The 19,730-nt window shown below is 43.6% G+C and overlaps 1 protein-coding gene across 5 annotated transcripts in view; it reads right to left on the bottom strand.

The window, feature by feature from the left end:
• LOC109398837 (amyloid-beta-like protein) overlaps positions 1 to 19,730 on the bottom strand; it is a 236,042-nt gene that overhangs the window by 80,765 nt on the left and 135,547 nt on the right. For 4 of the 5 annotated variants that reach the window (XM_062856846.1, XM_062856848.1, XM_062856847.1 and 1 more), the window contains one exon: positions 18,014 to 18,235. In XM_062856846.1, coding sequence (XP_062712830.1) covers positions 18,014 to 18,235 — 222 coding nt within the window. The remainder of the gene's footprint in view (positions 1 to 18,013; positions 18,236 to 19,730) is intronic. The other variant, XM_062856845.1, reaches the window with a different exon arrangement.

Here is a 19,730-nt window from a genome sequence, read left to right as displayed (position 1 = left end):
TTAGTAGGTTTGGGTGACTCTGGACTGAAACTGCGGATGGTTTCAATTCGGCACCGCCTTACATCCCACAACACCGTAGCGGGCCAAGAGGAGTAGGCTCTCGAAAACGATGGTAGTCACCAAGCAACTGGACGAGTTGATAGGCTACATCATCGGGTAGATCAATATCAGCAAAGATCTTGAATAAGCTCAGCTGAAGCTTTGCAAGTCGATAGCTCTAGGCAAGAAGGAGCACGACCATCAAGCCACGGGCGGAGTGACTAAGAGAAAAGGCCTGCTCACTCAAACGGACAGCTTCTTCTTTGATGGAAGCTCGACAATGGCAAACAAAACTATGCAGCTCATCAGAGTCGTAGGAGAGAGGACAAACCACTCTACGGTTCGAGTTGACCGAAACCTGCCGAAGAGTCGCGGCCCGTTGGGGACAAGAAGCGCCTGGCAGATGACAGTGAACCCCAAGGAAAGTAGGGGATGACCAGCACGAGTAGTAGGCACCAAGCGAAAATGTAAGCTCCAAATCGGAGTGACGAGATTCACTCCATCCCGATAGGAAAGAAGAAGAAGGTGAGAAAAGTCAAGCCCGACAAGCGCGATAGGGGCGACGCGCCCATCTTCAAGACCGACGGGCTGAGGATAATGCGAGTAGAAAATCGGCTCTCATCGCTAAGCACGGATGTGAAAAGCATCCGGCATACCAGGACATGTGACTGACGTGTGAGGCGATGCTTGTGCTGAAGAAGGAGGCGGCCAAAAAGCAACTCCTACAAGGCGCTAGCACAAGAGGCCCGGGTATAAATATCCCAAATGGAGGAGCACGTGCCTCTGGAGCTGACCTACTGATACCTGGTCGAGAAGGTGCTGGTAAGGGTCCTGAAGGCGATTTTCCAATGTAAAAAGCTGGACGAGATAACTGACACCGAGGAGCCTAAAAATGCCCGATTTTCACAACGAACAGGGGAAATATGTCCAGGTACATGTGGAAGACGCAATAGCCGACAATAGCGCAGGTCACGCAGCCAAATCTAAATCATTGTGAAGCCGCACAATCCCAATCAAGTACAGCAGATATCACTTTGCTGACGGACCAGTATCGCATTCCCACCGACAATGGAAACTGGGTGGCTAAAAATAGAGGTTTCGCAATAGCAAATCTTAACGTGGTATGGCCAGTTTTCCTCAAATGAATGGGGTGATGGGCAGTCGAATGGGGTAACCACTTGACCAATTCCAAGAAGCTAGGTTTTGCTAGAATCCGGCAGAACGTGAATGTCGCAAACGTAGACGACAAAAATACCTATAGTAGAAATGACACAGAGTCCACCATCGATGTGACTTTGGGGTACGGGTCTAAAATAAAATCTAACTCAAACTGTAGGTTTTACAATGGATGCATACATAGCGACCATCTGGCAATTCGGCAAATGGTTGAACGAGAAGGAAGATGACCACAGCCGGGGGTCATCGATGGCCATCGGAGATGAACCTCACACTTCGGCAAACCGGCAGTTGTGGAGCGATTGCTCATGGAGGGTAATACCGTAACACTGACGGCCTGTCTGTCGACGATCTAGTCAGAGCCCTTATCTATGAGGGACGCCGCTATGCCCAGACAGTCCTTACTCAAGAATAAGTACCGACTAGTATCGCAGGACTCCGTGAATTCTGCCTAAGAGCTAGGAAGAGGATGTAAGAGCTTGCGCCGATGAGGGCAGAAAGGACCGATGTGAGGCCTGCAGAGTAGATGACACTGGGCTTTTGGATAACTAGTTTGACTTCTAGATGAGTCGATCAGCGGAGAATGTTATCATGTCACGAAGACCTGAAGGACGCGTTCAACATCATCAGCTGAACCGCCATTGAGAGCATCATACATCATTTAGGAGTCTCGCAGAGTCCTAGAGATCCTAGAGCGCTGCTTTCGGAACAGTGTACACCTAGGAAGGATAAATGAGCTACAAAATCACCGCAGCAACACCTCAGGGACCAATATATTGATCCCGCTACTATGGAACCCGGCGAACGATGGCAAAACATTACGCTTGGGCTATGCGGTGAGTTGATAAAGAAGGCAGAGCTTTATCTTCGACTTCTGGACGGAGTAAGGCCGGTGGGTCACTGGGTCAAGTCGGGCAAAAAAAAAGACCAAGTACGATTTGCACCCTAATAATTTTCCTTTTACCAAAGTATTTCAATGGGAGTTTGCACATTCCGTTGCCTAATGATAGTTGATGTTGCTACAGGTTCGAATTTGATATTTTCCGATAGATTTCTTTTGGATTCTTGAGATATTCAACATTTCTGTACCACCAAGTCTACATTTGCGTTTGTTGTTTTCAAATAAAATTAAACACGAGATATTATTCCCTTATTACCTCCATAGGTAATCCGAGACATCTGTAGAACATGTGGTGTCCTTGTAGTACTGTGAATATTTCCTGAATATCTCGATGGATTGTCCGAATCCATCCTTACAAAACATGTACACTCGAAATAATCACCAAGGATTATTTTCAATTATTTTTATCGCTCTTATTTGCACCAATACTTGAACATCTGTATAATATTTGTGATATCAACGAAGTGTAGAAATTGTGGATGATCTGGCTGAAGTCATGCCTTGACTACAGAGAACCGTAGATGGACTACAATTAGACCTATTTGCATGCGGAAAACAACGATTACCTCCAGAAACCAATACTTCATTGAACAGGAGTAAATAAAAGCCACGACTAGATTCCTGAGTACTCGGGATGGCCTGGCTGAAGTCAGGCCTTGAGTTCCTTGAGCTGCAGATAAACTAAAATCACATGTTTTACCTATGTGGAACCTCTGTGCACTACATAAACTCATATTCTATCGTGTGTCAATAAAATGGTCTCGCACAATATTTCCTAGGAAAATGTGATGACCTAAGCGAAGTCATGCCTTGACTTCAGAGTACCATAGATGGACAACGATGAGAGTTATTTGCACGCGGAAAACAATGGTTAGCTTCAGAAACATTGTAAGAGACCTTTTCCCTGACACATGATAGAATATGAGTTTATGTAGTGCACAGAGGCTCCACATAGATAAAACATGTGATTACAGTTTATTTACAGCTCAATGAACTCAAGGCCTGACTTCAGACAGGCCATCCCGGGTACTCAGGAATCTAGTCGAGGCTTTTACTTACTCTTGTTCGATGAAGTATTGCTTTCTGAAGCTAATCGTTGTTTTCCGCATGCAAATAGGTTTCATTGTAGTCCATCTACGGTTCTTTGTAGTCAAGGCATGACTTCAATCAGATCGTCCAATTTTTTTACAGTTCGTTGATATCACAAACATTATACAGATGTTCAAATGTTTGTGCAAATAAGAGCGATAAAAATAATTTATTTATTTATTTATTTATTTTTAACTGTAAATTTAGGAAGAGGGAAAAGCCCCCTTGAGTGATTTCGTTAACGTTATAATAGAAAATATTAAAATTAGGCTCATCCGGAGGAATTCCATGTCGGAGCCGAGATCATTCAGGGAATCCATATGGCATCACGTAACCGAAGGCGAAGCTTGAAGCATCAGTGCGGGCAAAGGAAAACATTCAAAAAAACAAGGTATCTGATAATGAAAAGGCAAGAAAAAAAAACAGCAGAAAGTTTCAAACCGAATAAGAAATATCCATTAAGTATTTATAAATGAGTTTCAAAATTGGAACATTTTTCTGAGCTAAAACATCACGAATAGATATAGGGGAGGAAGGGGTAACCCCGTCACCTTAAGCATTCGGAGTTTTTATAATAAATGTAAGACGTAAATTGATATTTTCAGTACGCAGAATATTTGATTCACTAGTTTTTTATAAGACTAGTGCATTAGAATTGTCAAATTATGTCTATTCTGACGATCAATGTACATAACACAATCATATTAAATATTGATGTTTTTAGTTCAGTGTGGGTAAGACCGTCACCCCTATGGGGTAAGTCCGTCATACATATTTTTTTAAAGATACTTTTGAAGATTTCAATTTTAAAATATTTTCAAGGCATTTTTGAAGTGCAGTGATGGTTTACCAATCATTGTACAGTCGATACTCTTATAAAATCACTGGTCGGGGGGCGCAATTGGAATCTGCTTAATAGGAGACTAAGCTTATATGATTTGGGCTTTTCGGGGGTTTGGCCAATTATCTCGGGTGTGTTAAGAGATCGCGCAATACTTTCTTCGGCAAAGTTTTAGGGCTGGAAAAGATCTACCATTTAGAACTTTGGTTCAAATGATTAGTTGGTAACTTGGCCGCCAGAGGCGCCACCAACAGTTTGATGCTAAATTGCACTACAGGAACTATATGAGGTTGACAAGCAAACGTTACGATATGCGACAGCTCAAGACCCTGATAAGGGCCTGTCCATAAACTACGTAGACTCATTTTGGGCATTCTCAGACCCCCCCTCCCCCTCCGTAGACTTTCGTTCATACAAAATTTTCGAAATTTGTATGGAGCGTAGACCTTGACCAGACCCCCCGTCCCCCCCTAAGAGTCTACGTAGTTTATGGACAGGCCCTAATTAGGAATAATGTCTTCGGAAAAATTATTGGATACGTTATTACAGATGATGAGTTACGAAGTTCGAAATCCCTCCACTGGGCGGCGCTGGTGAGCATGTAAATTGTTAAAACCTCATATCTCAGAATCCAATAATTTAGAAAGTTGGTGTCTTCGGCAAAGTTGATCAGTATGACATATACTTACATAAAACGGGACACGTGTTTCGGAATTCTGGTATTAGGCGGCGCTAGTGAATTTGCAATCGCTAAAAAAATCCACAAAAGGTCCAGAAGGAACAAGAAGAGTCCAAGCAGGAACTCCTGGAGAAATGCTAGTAGATTCAGTTGGATAGTTCAGGAACCGTAGGAAATGCTGAAAGAAGCCTTAGAAAAAATCCCGCAGGAATCCCAGGAGAAACCCATATGGGGTCGTCCATAAATGTGTAACGAAATATTGTTCCACCCTAATATTCAGCCGTTTTAGTTCGAAAATGCACAACCTGAGCTTTCGGTAAGTTGGTACTGCCATCTAACGAATACTAGGAAAACTCTGATAGCTTAAATTTCGTGCACTTTTATCGAGTTCCACTCACATTCGTTCATTCATCTACTCGATCGTGCGATAGCACCCGATTTTGAAGTTCATTCGATTGTGCTCGAACAATATGGGTTGTGTGGAGCGATCGAATGCGATTATTTGAATTTTCAAAGGAAACTTTTCATGCCTGGGAAACCCGAGTAGTTTTCCACTCCGGATTGAAAATCAATACCTTGTTGGGTACAATAGGTCTTTTGATTGGACTAATGCGCCATTTGAGCAGAGTGCTTAGTTAAAGACAGACGTACTATTGTGAGTTTTAAAAGATAAGTGAAGCCACTACATATTGTATGTACTTCAAACTAGATTGCAACGAAAATCGTTTGTAAAGTTGTGAAACTAAGTAAGTGATAATATCAATAGTGCCGTTAAACCATTTGCTAATGCCCAATATCGTATTTGCAATAGATTCGAGAGTTAGCATTGAAGCACATGTTAGAGCCCAGTAAAGCCTAGTTGTGAGTAAGATCAGGGCAGGCTTAGGTAAGCATAAAGCATTACTCATAATGTTCAAATTGGCTGAAAATATCCCGTTGAACAGGATTCCCTACTCAACGTGGGGTGTGGGTGTAGGCTCAACTTTTGGTGACCACGTGCTCCTCCGTCAACCAATTTGGGCACAGTTCGACGAGCATTCAACGTTGTCTCGACGATAACGACACGGTAGCTAATCACGTGCTTAATCCCAATTGCCCCTCTGTGAATCAGTGCTCGAATTTCAACGTTTCGGCTGCCCACTGGCGGGTTCATTTCAAGCTATACGCATACGCAGCCCGGCCACTCAAGGAAATCTGCTCGATTGAAAGGCGTCATCAATCTGCCTTTCGTGGCGTTCATTGGCACAGCATCGAAACCTTCGAGCACCGGGGAGTTTGGGTCGAGATGTTTTCCTAGTGAATGCGGCGTCGAGGTTTGAAAAGCTGATGCTGCCCGAGCACGTTGATCCACCCACCGGAAACATTGTTATGCGATCGCCAACGAGCAGTTTCTACCGACACGTGCAACGCTTCGAGGGAGCTCCCGTCAGCCAGGTATAGAGAAGAAGATCAGGTAGGAGTAGATTACCTAAAACGGCCCCTTTACGAATGTATCCCCTAAAATAGAAAGCAAAAATTAATATAAAGCTGATTTTTTTGGGTTAGTCTTTACATAATTTCCCAGTTCTAATGGTATCATTAGTCCTAGTTTTTTTTAAATTTTCGTTTGTGCGGTTTGTTGATGAGTAATTTCCAGTTGGGTTTTGAAAGGTTTCGCTACATAACGTGCTTCGTGATTTGGGTGTAGCCAGTGAACGAGAGTGTTTGAACCACTTTAACCCGCCTTAAGATTGGAGTCTCAGCCGGACTCAGACGCACGTCGGCAGTCTTCCTAGTTCGGGAAGTGGCGCTTAAACTGCCGAACGGTTGTGAGTACATACTAATTCGTTACATTTGGCGCCCAACGTGGGGCCCGCAAAGTGATTACAGTTGAAACTCAATTTGGTTTTGGTCTCAAAACTTGCTTTCTATGTTTTATTTTCTTTTTTGGGTCAGTTGTAAGTTAGTTAAAAGTAAGGAAATAGCTTATAGTCAATTGAATTCGAATTCGGAATATTTAGTCAATAGTGCCTACTCACTTGAATAATATTGAATTTGTATATAGATAAGTTATTTGATTTTTTTTTTTCTATATTTTCTTTTTGCATTCTTTTTTTATTTTATTTTTGTTATACTTTTATATCTTGGATTCTTTATGATGGATTTCTATCGAATAAATACTAATGATCTGGAGGAAGATGAACTGAATTATGAACTCATGATTCGAGGGGCTTCAACGGATGGCCCTCTTGATTCACGTCGCCGAGCATTGCGTAACTTGCTTCGTGAGCGACAAAATGGATACAATCAGCAAATTGCTGACCAGTTGATGTTCACCGACTATGAAGTGTTGCCTCGACAGCTTCATAGAATCGGATTGTTGTTGTCGTCAGGTTTAACAGCCGGTTGTTTGTCCCGATTGGCACACTACCACATGCGAGTTAGACGGTATGTATCTAGGGATGTGATGCAAGCGGAAAATCAAAAGCTGTTGTTGGATCTGATCTCGCGAATGGGTGAGCAGTATTTCGGGGTAAATTTTGAACTTGTTATGGGGCCGTCTAATGAACTAGGGACCATGGCCCCAGATATAGCCTATTCCGAGGAACATTTGGCCGGCAATCAATCGCATCAGCCCCTTGAGGGTGTGGCTCGTTCCGTCATTCCATCGGCAGGGAATTTGTCCGAGCAGAATAGGTCCATGGAAATGATTGAAAATCGAAATGTTGAGGTATCGTTGGATGTACAGCCGGATGAAATCGAGGGAGCCGTAGGGGGAGGACCCAATCCGAGTGAGGTTTTGAACCAGGGGGACCATCGTTCCTCTAGTTTGCCATCGAGTCTTCGACAATCCTCTAAGCATGGATTGTTGCTTCCTTCTCAATTAGCTGAAGCCACACAGCCGAGGCTATCGCAGCCACCTCCAGGGTTTTCAACAAACGCTCTAAGGGGTGCGCAACAAATGCAAAATGTTATCAGGGCTGAAGTTGTCGATCCCGTATCCAACTTCAAGACTCCGCCGGTTACTCAAACGGACCCTCCGGTATCTCTTGGATTTTCAAGTATTCTCAGCCAACAAAATTTTAATTTTGACAATCCTCAGTTCCAAAGAAGTGGCGGTGAGCATACCCAGAGTCGGAAAATGGTACCGACAGGGCAAGGGTCTACAGGTAGTGCCTATGGGGTTACGCCTCGGGCCAGGCCTGAGCCAAGAAACCCTTCGGCACCAGTTGTTTCGGTTATGAACCGGAGCGAGCATGACTATATCCACGTTTCTGAGGTCGAACAACTCGTTCGTCGAGCGGTTCGGGAGGCTCTTGAACAAGAGAGGCAAAATCGAGTGGAAATGGGCGATAAGGTGTCTCATCTTGCGAGTAATATTGCTAACGTAAGTCTAGGCAACGTGGGAGTCGAGCAAATTACTCGTGGAAGAGAAAATTCGACCTCTCATCAACGCGCTCTTTACGAACCAATCCCTCCTCTTCAGTTGAATCCCCAAGGGGAACAACCAGAACAAATCAATCGGTGGAATCAACCTAGAGTGATTCCTGAACCGGTTCCATCCATGCCAACGATGCAACCTGAAATGCAATCAGAACATGTAATGACAGGGCGATACCCTGCGTCTAGGATGTTCCTTAGAGAGGAACAACCGTACACTGCTCCGACTAGTTCCGAGGCAACCAGGAATTATCAGATGCCTCAAGATTATTCTAGAGCATTCAGAAACGATGGTTCCGTGGGAGATGCTAATGTGGGCTACCTCGGTCGCAGGCAACCACATCAGCAATGTGCCATTATCGAGAAGTGGCCTAAATTCTCCGGGGACACGAATACGGTGCCCGTTACGGATTTTCTTCGACAGATTAATATCCTCTGTCGATCTTATGCAATTAGTAAACAGGATTTAAGAATGCACGCCCACCTTCTATTCAAGGAGGGAGCCTATGTGTGGTATACCACATATGAAGAAAAATTTCATTCGTGGGAGATTCTGGAAACGTATCTTAAAATGCGGTACGATAACCCGAATCGGGATCGATTGATCCGAGAAGAAATGCGTAATCGCCGACAACGGCCAAACGAACTATTTAGTGCGTATCTCACTGACATGGAAATGTTGGCACAAAGAATGATTCGAAAAATGAGTGAACAGGAAAAATTTGAACTAGTTGTCGAAAATATGAAGATTTCGTATAAACGACGACTGGCCTTAGAACCCATACAATCCATCGAACACTTGGCACAACTTTGTTTCAAGTTTGATTCGTTGGAAAGCAACTTGTACCATGTTTCGGGTCAACCCAAACCCATGGTAAATCAGCTGAACCTTGATGAGGTGGATTCAGACGACGAACCTGGAGTAGAAGATCCTGCCCTCCTATGTACCCTGCAAGCAAAAAAGGCATGGCTCTCGAAGAAAACTGGAATCAGACCCAAGGTTGGGAATGAGCCTAAAAATGATGCTCCAACACAAAATCTATTGTGTTGGAACTGCCAGCTCGAGGGACACATGTGGAGAGATTGCGATCAACGCAAAAAGATCTTTTGCCATATTTGTGGTCAGATGGACACGACCGCACTTCGTTGTCCCAATAAGCATAATCTTTCTTCGGAAGAGGAGAAAGAAAAAAACGAATAAGCGAGGATGATTTGGGGAATCGTTATCCTCCGGATGGTGAACAGATTCCCGTTTGCTATGAACACTTTAATGGAGTGTATCAGATCAAAACTCATGTAAATCGTTGTCCTCACCTCAAAGTGCGAATTCTGACCGAAGAAATTGAGGGTCTTGCAGATACAGGCGCCAGTGTATCTGTTCTTAGCTCGTTAGATTTAATCAGCAAATTAGGACTTAAGGTGAAACCCGTGGCTCTTAAGGTATACACAGCCGATGGAACTGCGTATCAATGCTTAGGATACGTAAATATCCCTTATTCCTTCCAAAACGTGACTCATGTAGTTCCTACCTTAGTCATTCCGGAAATAAGTAAAGACTTAATCCTCGGGATGGATTTTCTCAACCAATTTGGATTCCAGTTAGCGCTTCCTGGAACAGAAATTGCGTTGTCCTCAAGTGAAGAAGCTATTACTGTAGCGGCCATAAATGGGTTAGAATTGAATTTTGCCGAAGGTTACTTCGGAGAGCCCGAACACATTTGTTTTCAACTTGTCCCTAGTCCTAGTTCCAGCGAACGAAATGATTCGGAGATCGAGGACGCAAGCCTAGAAATGCCCACGGTCGAAATTCCCGAAAATGTCATCCAATCCCCTTCTGACCTCACCACGGAACATCCGCTCAGTGAAGAACAGAAACAAAGTCTTTTTGATGCCATACAGTATTTACCCGCAACCAAGGACGGACACCTTGGAAGAACTGATCTAATTAAACATGAAATAGAACTACTACCGGGTGCAAAACCAAAGAAAGTCACGTACTATCGTTGGTCACCAACGATAGAAGCGGTAATCGACGCCGAGATTGAGCGCATGCGCAAGCTTGGCGTTATCGAAGAATGCTTTGGCGCAGTAGATTTTCTAAATCCACTGTTGCCCGTCAAAAAAGCAAGCGGAAAGTGGAGGATCTGCCTCGATTCTCGACGCTTAAATCAGTGTTCGAAGAAAGATGAATTCCCATTCCCCAACATGATGGGAATTCTCCAACGCATCCCCAAGTCGAAATATTTTACGGTAATTGATTTGTCTGAATCATATTACCAAGTCCCATTAGAGGTATCGGCGAAGGATAAGACGGCTTTCCGAACCAATAAAGGCCTATACAGGTTCGTGGTCATGCCATTCGGACTGACCAATGCCCCAGCCACAATGGCTCGGTTAATGTCCCGAGTACTTGGGCATGATTTGGAGCCCCAGGTCTACGTATACTTGGATGACATAATTATCATCTCAAATACTTTTGAGGAGCATTTACGCCTCATCGAAATAGTTGGACGAAGGTTACAGGCCGCGGGACTCACCATTAATCTACAGAAGAGTAAGTTCTGTCAATCAAGAATCCGATACTTAGGCTATGTTTTATCCGAGGATGGATTAACAATGGATGTAAGCAAAATCCAGCCGATCCTTGACTATCCGGTACCAAAAACCGTGAAGGATATCAGGAGACTCCTTGGGCTCGCTGGTTTTTACCAGAAATTTATTCCGAACTATTCACAAATTACTACGCCAATAACTAACCTGCTACGCAAAGATCGTCGAAAATTTTCCTGGACCGAGGATGCTAATTTAGCATTCAACCAACTAAAAAGTGCCCTGGTTAGCGCACCAGTTCTCGCAAACCCAGACTTCGGAAAACCCTTTGTGATCGAAACTGACAGTTCCGATCTTGCCGTGGGTGCCGTCCTAACTCAAGTGCTAGATGGAATTCGGAGGCCAATTGCATATTTCTCAAAGAAATTGTCGGCCACCCAAAAGCGTTACAGCGCGACAGAACGGGAGTGCCTAGCTGTCCTTTTGGGCATTGAAAATTTCAAACACTTTGTAGAGGGTCAAACGTTCATCGTCCAAACAGATGCGATGAGTTTGACTTTTCTACAAAGCATGTCGATTGAAAGCAAATCTCCGCGCATTGCCCGATGGGCGTTGAAGTTGGCAAAATATGATATATTACTGCAATACAGGAAAGGAAGCGAGAATATTCCCGCAGATGCACTGTCCCGAGCAGTTTGCTCGATAGTTGCTCCGTTAACCGATCCGTATATTGACCAGCTGCGAAAAATGATTGAAAGTCATCCCGAACGTTATACTGATTTTAAGATTGTTCAAGGGAAGATCTATAAATTCATAACGAATTCGACTTTGCCTGAAGACCCCAGCTACCGGTGGAAATATGTTGTTCCCCAAGCTGAGAGAAAAAATATTCTGCAATCGATACATGAGGAAGCTCACCTCGGTACTGTTAAAACGCTAGCAAGGGTCAGGGAACGTTTTTACTGGCCACGGATGGCGACGGAAATTAAGCGCTTTTGCACACGCTGTGAAGTTTGCAAGGAGTCCAAGGTGCCTAACCAAAACGTAACTCCACTCTCCGGAAAACCAAAATCGTGTAGCAGACCATGGGAGTTGATATCCATGGATTTCTTGGGGCCATATCCCCGTACGAAAAATGGGAACATGTGGATTCTCGTGGTGTGTGACTACTTTTCAAAATTTGTCATGGTGCAGTGTTTACGAACGGCGACTGCTCCTGCCGTCTGTGCATTTGTCGAAAATATGATTTTTAACTTATTTGGAGCGCCTGCCGCCTGTATTACAGACAACGCACAAGTTTTTAAGTCCGAGAAGTTCCAAAAACTGCTTAACAAATACGTCGTTACCCATTGGAACTTGCCGGTTTACCACCCGAGCCCAAACCCTACAGAAAGGGTTAATCGTGTCATAGTGACCGCGATTCGATGCTCTTTAAATAGAAAAATTGATCACAAGGAGTGGGACGAATCAGTACACCACATCGCTCGGGCAATACGCACCAATGTGCACGATAGCACAGGTTATTCGCCTTATTTTATAACGTTTGGACGGAATATGGTTAGCACCGGGGAAGAATATGAGCACCTCCGGCGTGCAGACATGGGTACGACTCAAAACCCACAAATTCGCAGTGAGGAGATGGACAAATTGTACCAGATCGTCCGAGAAAACCTCATGAAGGCGTACCTAAAATATAGTGGTAGTTATAATTTAAGAGCCAACGTAAAACAGCATTTCAATAAAGGCGACACTGTTTACAAAAAAGAGGTCCATTTGTCCGATAAATCTAAAAATTATGTTGGCAAATTTGCTAACAAATATAGCAAAGTGAGAGTTCGAGAAGTAATTGGTTCAAACGTCTATCTCCTCGAAGATTTGAACGGCAAACCATTAACCGGTAGCTATCACGGCTCCTTTCTTAAACGAGCCTAGTGATGTTCAAGCTATGACGGTGCCTAGGGCAAAGCACATAAACAAAAACACTATAAAACACCCATTGTGGTTTCCTCTACAGTCCAACGTTGAGATGTTACTCCGTATTTCCTCCGTTGTTGACCAGTCCCGTTATGAAGAATCCATAGCTCATTCAGGTGCTGTTTTTCTCACCGTGATTCAGCCTCACACTCAGGGAAGCAGAGCAGCACGCAACTTTGTTTATATTTTCACATAGTCCTTTTTCAATATTTCAGTAGCCTTCCGCGTAAAATTTTTGTATCCACAAATAGCTTACCATTCCGTCATACTCCTTTGTTCAGATTGTTGACGATTATCCTCCAATTTCCGATAAATTCGCTCATCTGCAGATCCTAAAAATTTCATATTCGTCACCAAATCAGTTTTTCCTTTTTTTTGTCTTGTAAGGCACGGTTTGACAGTTCTAATCAGTCAGTTCGAAAATGTTCGAAGAGTAGGTGCAAGCGATATTTTGAATTCGAATGAAAGCTTTTGCTTTTGTGAAGCGAAACATTAGGGTAGGCCAGAAAAACCTTGATTGAGGTTGAAGATTTTTTTTCGATTATTATCGGAAGTAATTCGGTTTGATAAGCAAATTAAAGTTTCCAAATATGTTTGGAGTAAATTGGTCGGAAAACTTACTGCAATTTTCAGATATATCTGAAGTAAATTGGAAAAAAAGAATTAGAAGTTGGTTTCGAATCAGTGGTAGTAGAATGAATAAGTTAGGCTTAGAGTTGGATTTGATCGGAGCAATTGACCCAAGATAGGAATATAACGTTCATTGTTTTGCTATGTTTAGTTTATAAATTTAAAATGAAATTAAAAAAAAACTATATATTCTAAAATAATTCTTATAGAAACTATTTTATGGGTAACCCTAAACATTATAAAAATTATGAAATTTTCAATAAAAATTTCATAATTTTTATACAGTTAGAATGGGCGAAATGTAACGAAATATTGTTCCACCCTAATATTCAGCCGTTTTAGTTCGAAAATGCACAACCTGAGCTTTCGGTAAGTTGGTACTGCCATCTAACGAATACTAGGAAAACTCTGATAGCTTAAATTTCGTGCACTTTTATCGAGTTCCACTCACATTCGTTCATTCATCTACTCGATCGTGCGATAGCACCCGATTTTGAAGTTCATTCGATTGTGCTCGAACAATATGGGTTGTGTGGAGCGATCGAATGCGATTATTTGAATTTTCAAAGGAAACTTTTCATGCCTGGGAAACCCGAGTAGTTTTCCACTCCGGATTGAAAATCAATACCTTGTTGGGTACAATAGGTCTTTTGATTGGACTAATGCGCCATTTGAGCAGAGTGCTTAGTTAAAGACAGACGTACTATTGTGAGTTTTAAAAGATAAGTGAAGCCACTACATATTGTATGTACTTCAAACTAGATTGCAACGAAAATCGTTTGTAAAGTTGTGAAACTAAGTAAGTGATAATATCAATAGTGCCGTTAAACCATTTGCTAATGCCCAATATCGTATTTGCAATAGATTCGAGAGTTAGCATTGAAGCACATGTTAGAGCCCAGTAAAGCCTAGTTGTGAGTAAGATCAGGGCAGGCTTAGGTAAGCATAAAGCATTACTCATAATGTTCAAATTGGCTGAAAATATCCCGTTGAACAGGATTCCCTACTCAACGTGGGGTGTGGGTGTAGGCTCAACTTTTGGTGACCACGTGCTCCTCCGTCAACCAATTTGGGCACAGTTCGACGAGCATTCAACGTTGTCTCGACGATAACGACACGGTAGCTAATCACGTGCTTAATCCCAATTGCCCCTCTGTGAATCAGTGCTCGAATTTCAACGTTTCGGCTGCCCACTGGCGGGTTCATTTCAAGCTATACGCATACGCAGCCCGGCCACTCAAGGAAATCTGCTCGATTGAAAGGCGTCATCAATCTGCCTTTCGTGGCGTTCATTGGCACAGCATCGAAACCTTCGAGCACCGGGGAGTTTGGGTCGAGATGTTTTCCTAGTGAATGCGGCGTCGAGGTTTGAAAAGCTGATGCTGCCCGAGCACGTTGATCCACCCACCGGAAACATTGTTATGCGATCGCCAACGAGCAGTTTCTACCGACACGTGCAACGCTTCGAGGGAGCTCCCGTCAGCCAGGTATAGAGAAGAAGATCAGGTAGGAGTAGATTACCTAAAACGGCCCCTTTACGAATGTATCCCCTAAAATAGAAAGCAAAAATTAATATAAAGCTGATTTTTTTGGGTTAGTCTTTACATAATTTCCCAGTTCTAATGGTATCATTAGTCCTAGTTTTTTTTAAATTTTCGTTTGTGCGGTTTGTTGATGAGTAATTTCCAGTTGGGTTTTGAAAGGTTTCGCTACATAACGTGCTTCGTGATTTGGGTGTAGCCAGTGAACGAGAGTGTTTGAACCACTTTAACCCGCCTTAAGATTGGAGTCTCAGCCGGACTCAGACGCACGTCGGCAGTCTTCCTAGTTCGGGAAGTGGCGCTTAAACTGCCGAACGGTTGTGAGTACATACTAATTCGTTACAAATGACGTAGCATTTTTGACGATTTTTGACACCCCGTTCCCCTTCCCTCGTAGCCCATTTTCCAATACGTAATACATGACTCGTAGCATAATCCGAGACTCCAACTCCCCCCCCCCCCATAAAATGCTACGTCATTAATGGACGACCCCTATAGAAATTTCCCCGTTTGGTCATCATTTTGTAGTTGCGTGGCATCTGATAGAAATGCCTAGCCAGTTCAACAAACATCCGGTGATCCGAAGAGCATGACGGTGTTACCCCCGCCGATGTGTGACGGGCTTACCCGAAAAGGCCACTATTCTTAAATTACACCGTATTTTCTGAAAAATTGTTGAAACTGACCATTCAATGAATCTTGACACTAAAGAATAGTACAGATGAGAATACGTGATTGATGAAAGTAAATTTCTGCACTTCTTTTGTAATCCAGAAGCTAAGTTCTACCGACGAAATATTACATCCGCCGTTGGTGCATTGACGCGTTTGTTTTGTTTATTTTCTTCGTGTTTGACAGGTCAATTTTGGTATCATTTGTCTCAAAAGAGTAAAAATGGTAAAAACAAATAAGGCGTGTGGCAAAAAGCTACTAAATAACTGTTTCCTGGTAAAATCATTGGGGTGACGGGCTTACCCACCCTGACGGTGTTACCCGCTTTTCCCCTAGGGATAATTGAACCCAAATTGGATATTCGATCAAAAAATATCTGCCTTGGTAAATTGAACCTTGAACAATTCAAAACAATATGGTCTATGTCCTCATATGATACACCACAATAGCAAAGATTAGAGTCATTGATATTGATGCGGTACAAATAGCAATTACAAATGTAATGATTGGAAATGAGTCTAGAAAAACAACAAATAAAATTACGCCCAACAGGTAGATGTTGAAACCAAGGAATTTTTTTAACCCTTGGAGATAAAAATATTTAAAAATAATCCTTGGTGATTATTTCGAGTGTTCATGTTTTGTGAAAAAATAATGGCCGCTCAGCCAGTTTTGACATCTAAGACAACCTTCCATTTTATAGAAACCTTGCAGGAAAATATCAAATTCGAACCTGTAGCAACATCAACTATCATTAGGCAACGGAATGTGCAAACTCCCATTGAAATACTTCGTTAAGAAGAAAGTTATTAGGGTGCAAATCGTTGATCTTTTTTTTTGCCCGACTTGACCCCGTAACCCACCGGCCTTACTCCGTCCAAAAGTCCAAGAAAATGTTGATCCCGTATATTTCAAAAACTATAGTGTTGTGCGAGTTTGTGTTCAAAATTTGGTTAAATTCTGTTGAGAAATGGGCTGTTGGCGATTTTTTGAACTTTTATTTTTTACCTGGGGTCAAACGGGTTACAAAGATGACTGCAGTCGGCAGTATCAAAGTAGGCTGGTCAGTGTGACCGCTCAGCATGGGCGCGTACATGGGTGAAAGAGGCGTGTTTCAAGTGCTTCGAGCAAGGACACAAGTCGTGGGCGTGTTAAGGCCCTGAAAGAAGAAATCTCTGCAGGAAGTGCGGAGTGGAAGGCCACATCGCCAGGAAGTGCAACACGGCATCAAAATGTCTGATTTACACGGCAAACAAGGGTCACACGACGGGTGGGCCTAAATGTCCAGTCACGGCACGCGAGGAGGTCGAACCGACCAACGATAATGCAGGATACACAACTAAACCGAAGCCGCACAACAGTTGCTGAGGCCCTAATATCGGGCCCATACCGCATCCCTCCCGATAACGGGAACTGGGAAGCCGATAAGGCCAAGCTAGCGGCGATCTCGTGTCTGTACAACCGGTCGTTTTCTGGTACAGGAAATAATTTCCACGTCACAGTGGAAATAGTGAAGATCGACGGGGTGTACTGCTGCAGTTGTTATACCCCCCCGCAGGTGTTCGATAGACGAGTGCTCGTCTGTACTCGATTAGCTAACAAGCGCACTAGTGCGATTGTGTTCCATGGTAATCGGTGGAGACTTCAACGCCTGGGCGATTGAGTGGGGTAACCACTTGAATAACGAAAGAGGCTTGGCTCTACTCGAAGCTATGGCCAGACTGAACGTGGATGTCACGAAAGTAAGGTAGGCTAAAAGAAAACCTACAGTAGGAACGGTGCAGTGTCCATCCTTGATGTGACCTTCTGGAGTCCGGGTCTAAACGCTATCTCGGACTGGGTCGACGGTGGATACATGCACATTGACCATTTGGCGATTCGATACAGGGTGGAACACGGAAGAAAACGGCCACAGCCGAAGGTCATCGACCTTCATTGGGGATGACTGACCTCGCGCTTCGATAAGCCAGCATTTGTGGAGCGATTGCTTATGGAGGGTAACACCGACGATCTATCCAGCGATGTTCTAGTCGAAACTCTATGACCAAACGGGCCATAGCGAGATCACCTTGATAACGAGAGACAGATCATTCTGCCGAGGTTGATGACTCTGACCTCTCGGATAAGCAGTACAGCTTCCGGAAGGGTCGATCGACGGTGGACGCTATTAGGGCTGTAATTCGAACAACCGAGATAGTGCTCCAAAATAAGCGAACAGGAATCTGTTCATTATATATTTTGCTAGTAATTACCTACTCAACCTGATCATACGTAAAAAAAACTTTAAAACATGTAATGTCATTGAATGGAACAAATGTTTGCTAGATTTCTCTGGAGTATAAAGGTTCAACTGAAATTCCACCAAATAGCTCTATCTCCCAAACCTGAGCACCCCACTGAACCTGTGCAGAGATTCACGCAGCGATGGGGACGATACCCCACCGCCGCCGCGTCGCCCCACCCACCCCGGTATGATATACGCAGCAAAAGTACACACTTACCTTTGAAGTGCTTCGGGCAGCACACGAACTCGACGCCGGAGAAGAGCGAGATTCCACAGGGCAGCAGCATGGCGAAGCTTCGCATTTGCATGTTTCGGTCCTGGCATGCGGCAGCGCCGGTCTGGTTCCACCTGATAAACGGCCAGCACCGGGACGCGTTGTGGATGTGGTCGAACAGGCATCCTTCGGGCACCAGAAGAGCGTCTGACTGGAAAGGACCTTCTGGAAGCAGAGGGAAAATCGGGAAAAGAAAAAAAGAATAAGGCACTGGATGAGCAAAGAGAGCATGGAGCTTTATGAACACGGCATGGCATACGGCATGGAAGGTTGACCCAAAACCTGCTGGGATGATTCCAGCATGGGCTATGTGATTAATCTTTTAAAAGCGGTAGATGACTGAGGGTAAGAGGATTTGTTATCGATTTGCCTTCGGGTCGGACCGTTTCGGCCCAGACAATCCGCATAGGGACATAGGACGGTACCTACAATATAATGGGTTGATGCGATTGGCAGATTTTGGTGACTAACGAATGGGAACGAGTCTATTACTAGTGGTCAGCAATAAACATGTTTCAGTTGGAGTAGATATTTTGCGGGTGTTCTTTGGCTTTATGTTGGTTGTGGATACCAGGTCAGTTCGAATATTCAAAAACACATAGTCCACAAATCTAGTGTATTACGTATCTAACTGCTACTTAGGTGATATCGTCGAGTTTGTGCAAGAGGGTCACAGCTGTAAATTTGTAATGTTTGAGATTTTGATATCATTTTTTGTCTTTATTACGTGGCCCTCCGCCTCATGAGAGTTCGCCACTGTTCGATTGTAAAAGATGGATAACTTTGTAGAGTTTCTTCTCACAAAGACTTGTTCTGAAATTCGTAATTGAATGCGAAAATTTTGTGCAGTAAAGGCAAACAAATCAGTCCCAATTATGATTAATGATGAAAAAATAAGTAAACTAGTTGGAGGTTTTTCTGGAGCTTCCATTTTCAAGCTCACAGGACCGTGATGATGGCCAAAACAAGAGGTGTAATGGTTCCTACAGAAAAGTTTCCAGATGTGTTGGAGGGGATCATCGAGGGGCATTTTTCGCGTATCTTAGTTCTTGGTAAGACCCCAAGTCTGGACGGAGTTCCAAACTTGGCCTTAAAAGTAGCTATTACATAGACTCTCAAGATATTTAGGTCTGCTATGCCTGAACGAGGGAGTTTTCCCAGAGGTTTAGGAGCGGCAGAGCCTGGTTCGAAACGGGGGAGAAGGCGCTCGAAAAGATCATCCTCGATAGAATTTTGTAGCACGCTGAGGATGTAAATGATCTCTCGAGCAACCATTTCGGCTTTTGGAAGGGGAGGGTGGCCGTAGACGCTATCCTTTTGGTTAAAAAAACGCTGAGATAGCGCTTCAACGCAAGAGAAGGGGGATTCGCTACTGTGCAGTAGTGATTGTGGATGTAAGGAACTCGTTCAATAGCGTCAGTAGGCCATAGGCTATTGCCGATGTTCCAGAATGAGTACTAGTTTACGACACGGAGGTGGGTCGGAAGTGCTTTCACATAACCTTTGGAGTCCTGCAAGGTTCCATTCTGGGTTCACTGTTATGGAGTGTCATGTACAACGAGGTGTTGAGGTTACAGTTCTCGGTGGGAGTGGCAATCGTCTACTTTGCTGTCGACAGTACGCCGAAGTTCTACGCTAAATCGACCGATCTAAGAAGAGG

This window comes from Aedes albopictus, chromosome 3 (assembly GCF_035046485.1).
Source record: "Aedes albopictus strain Foshan chromosome 3, AalbF5, whole genome shotgun sequence".
In the NCBI taxonomy this organism is placed as follows: domain Eukaryota; kingdom Metazoa; phylum Arthropoda; class Insecta; order Diptera; family Culicidae; genus Aedes; species Aedes albopictus.
The sequence above is the reverse complement of the archived record's forward strand: the minus strand, read 5'-3'. Positions and strand labels throughout refer to the sequence as shown.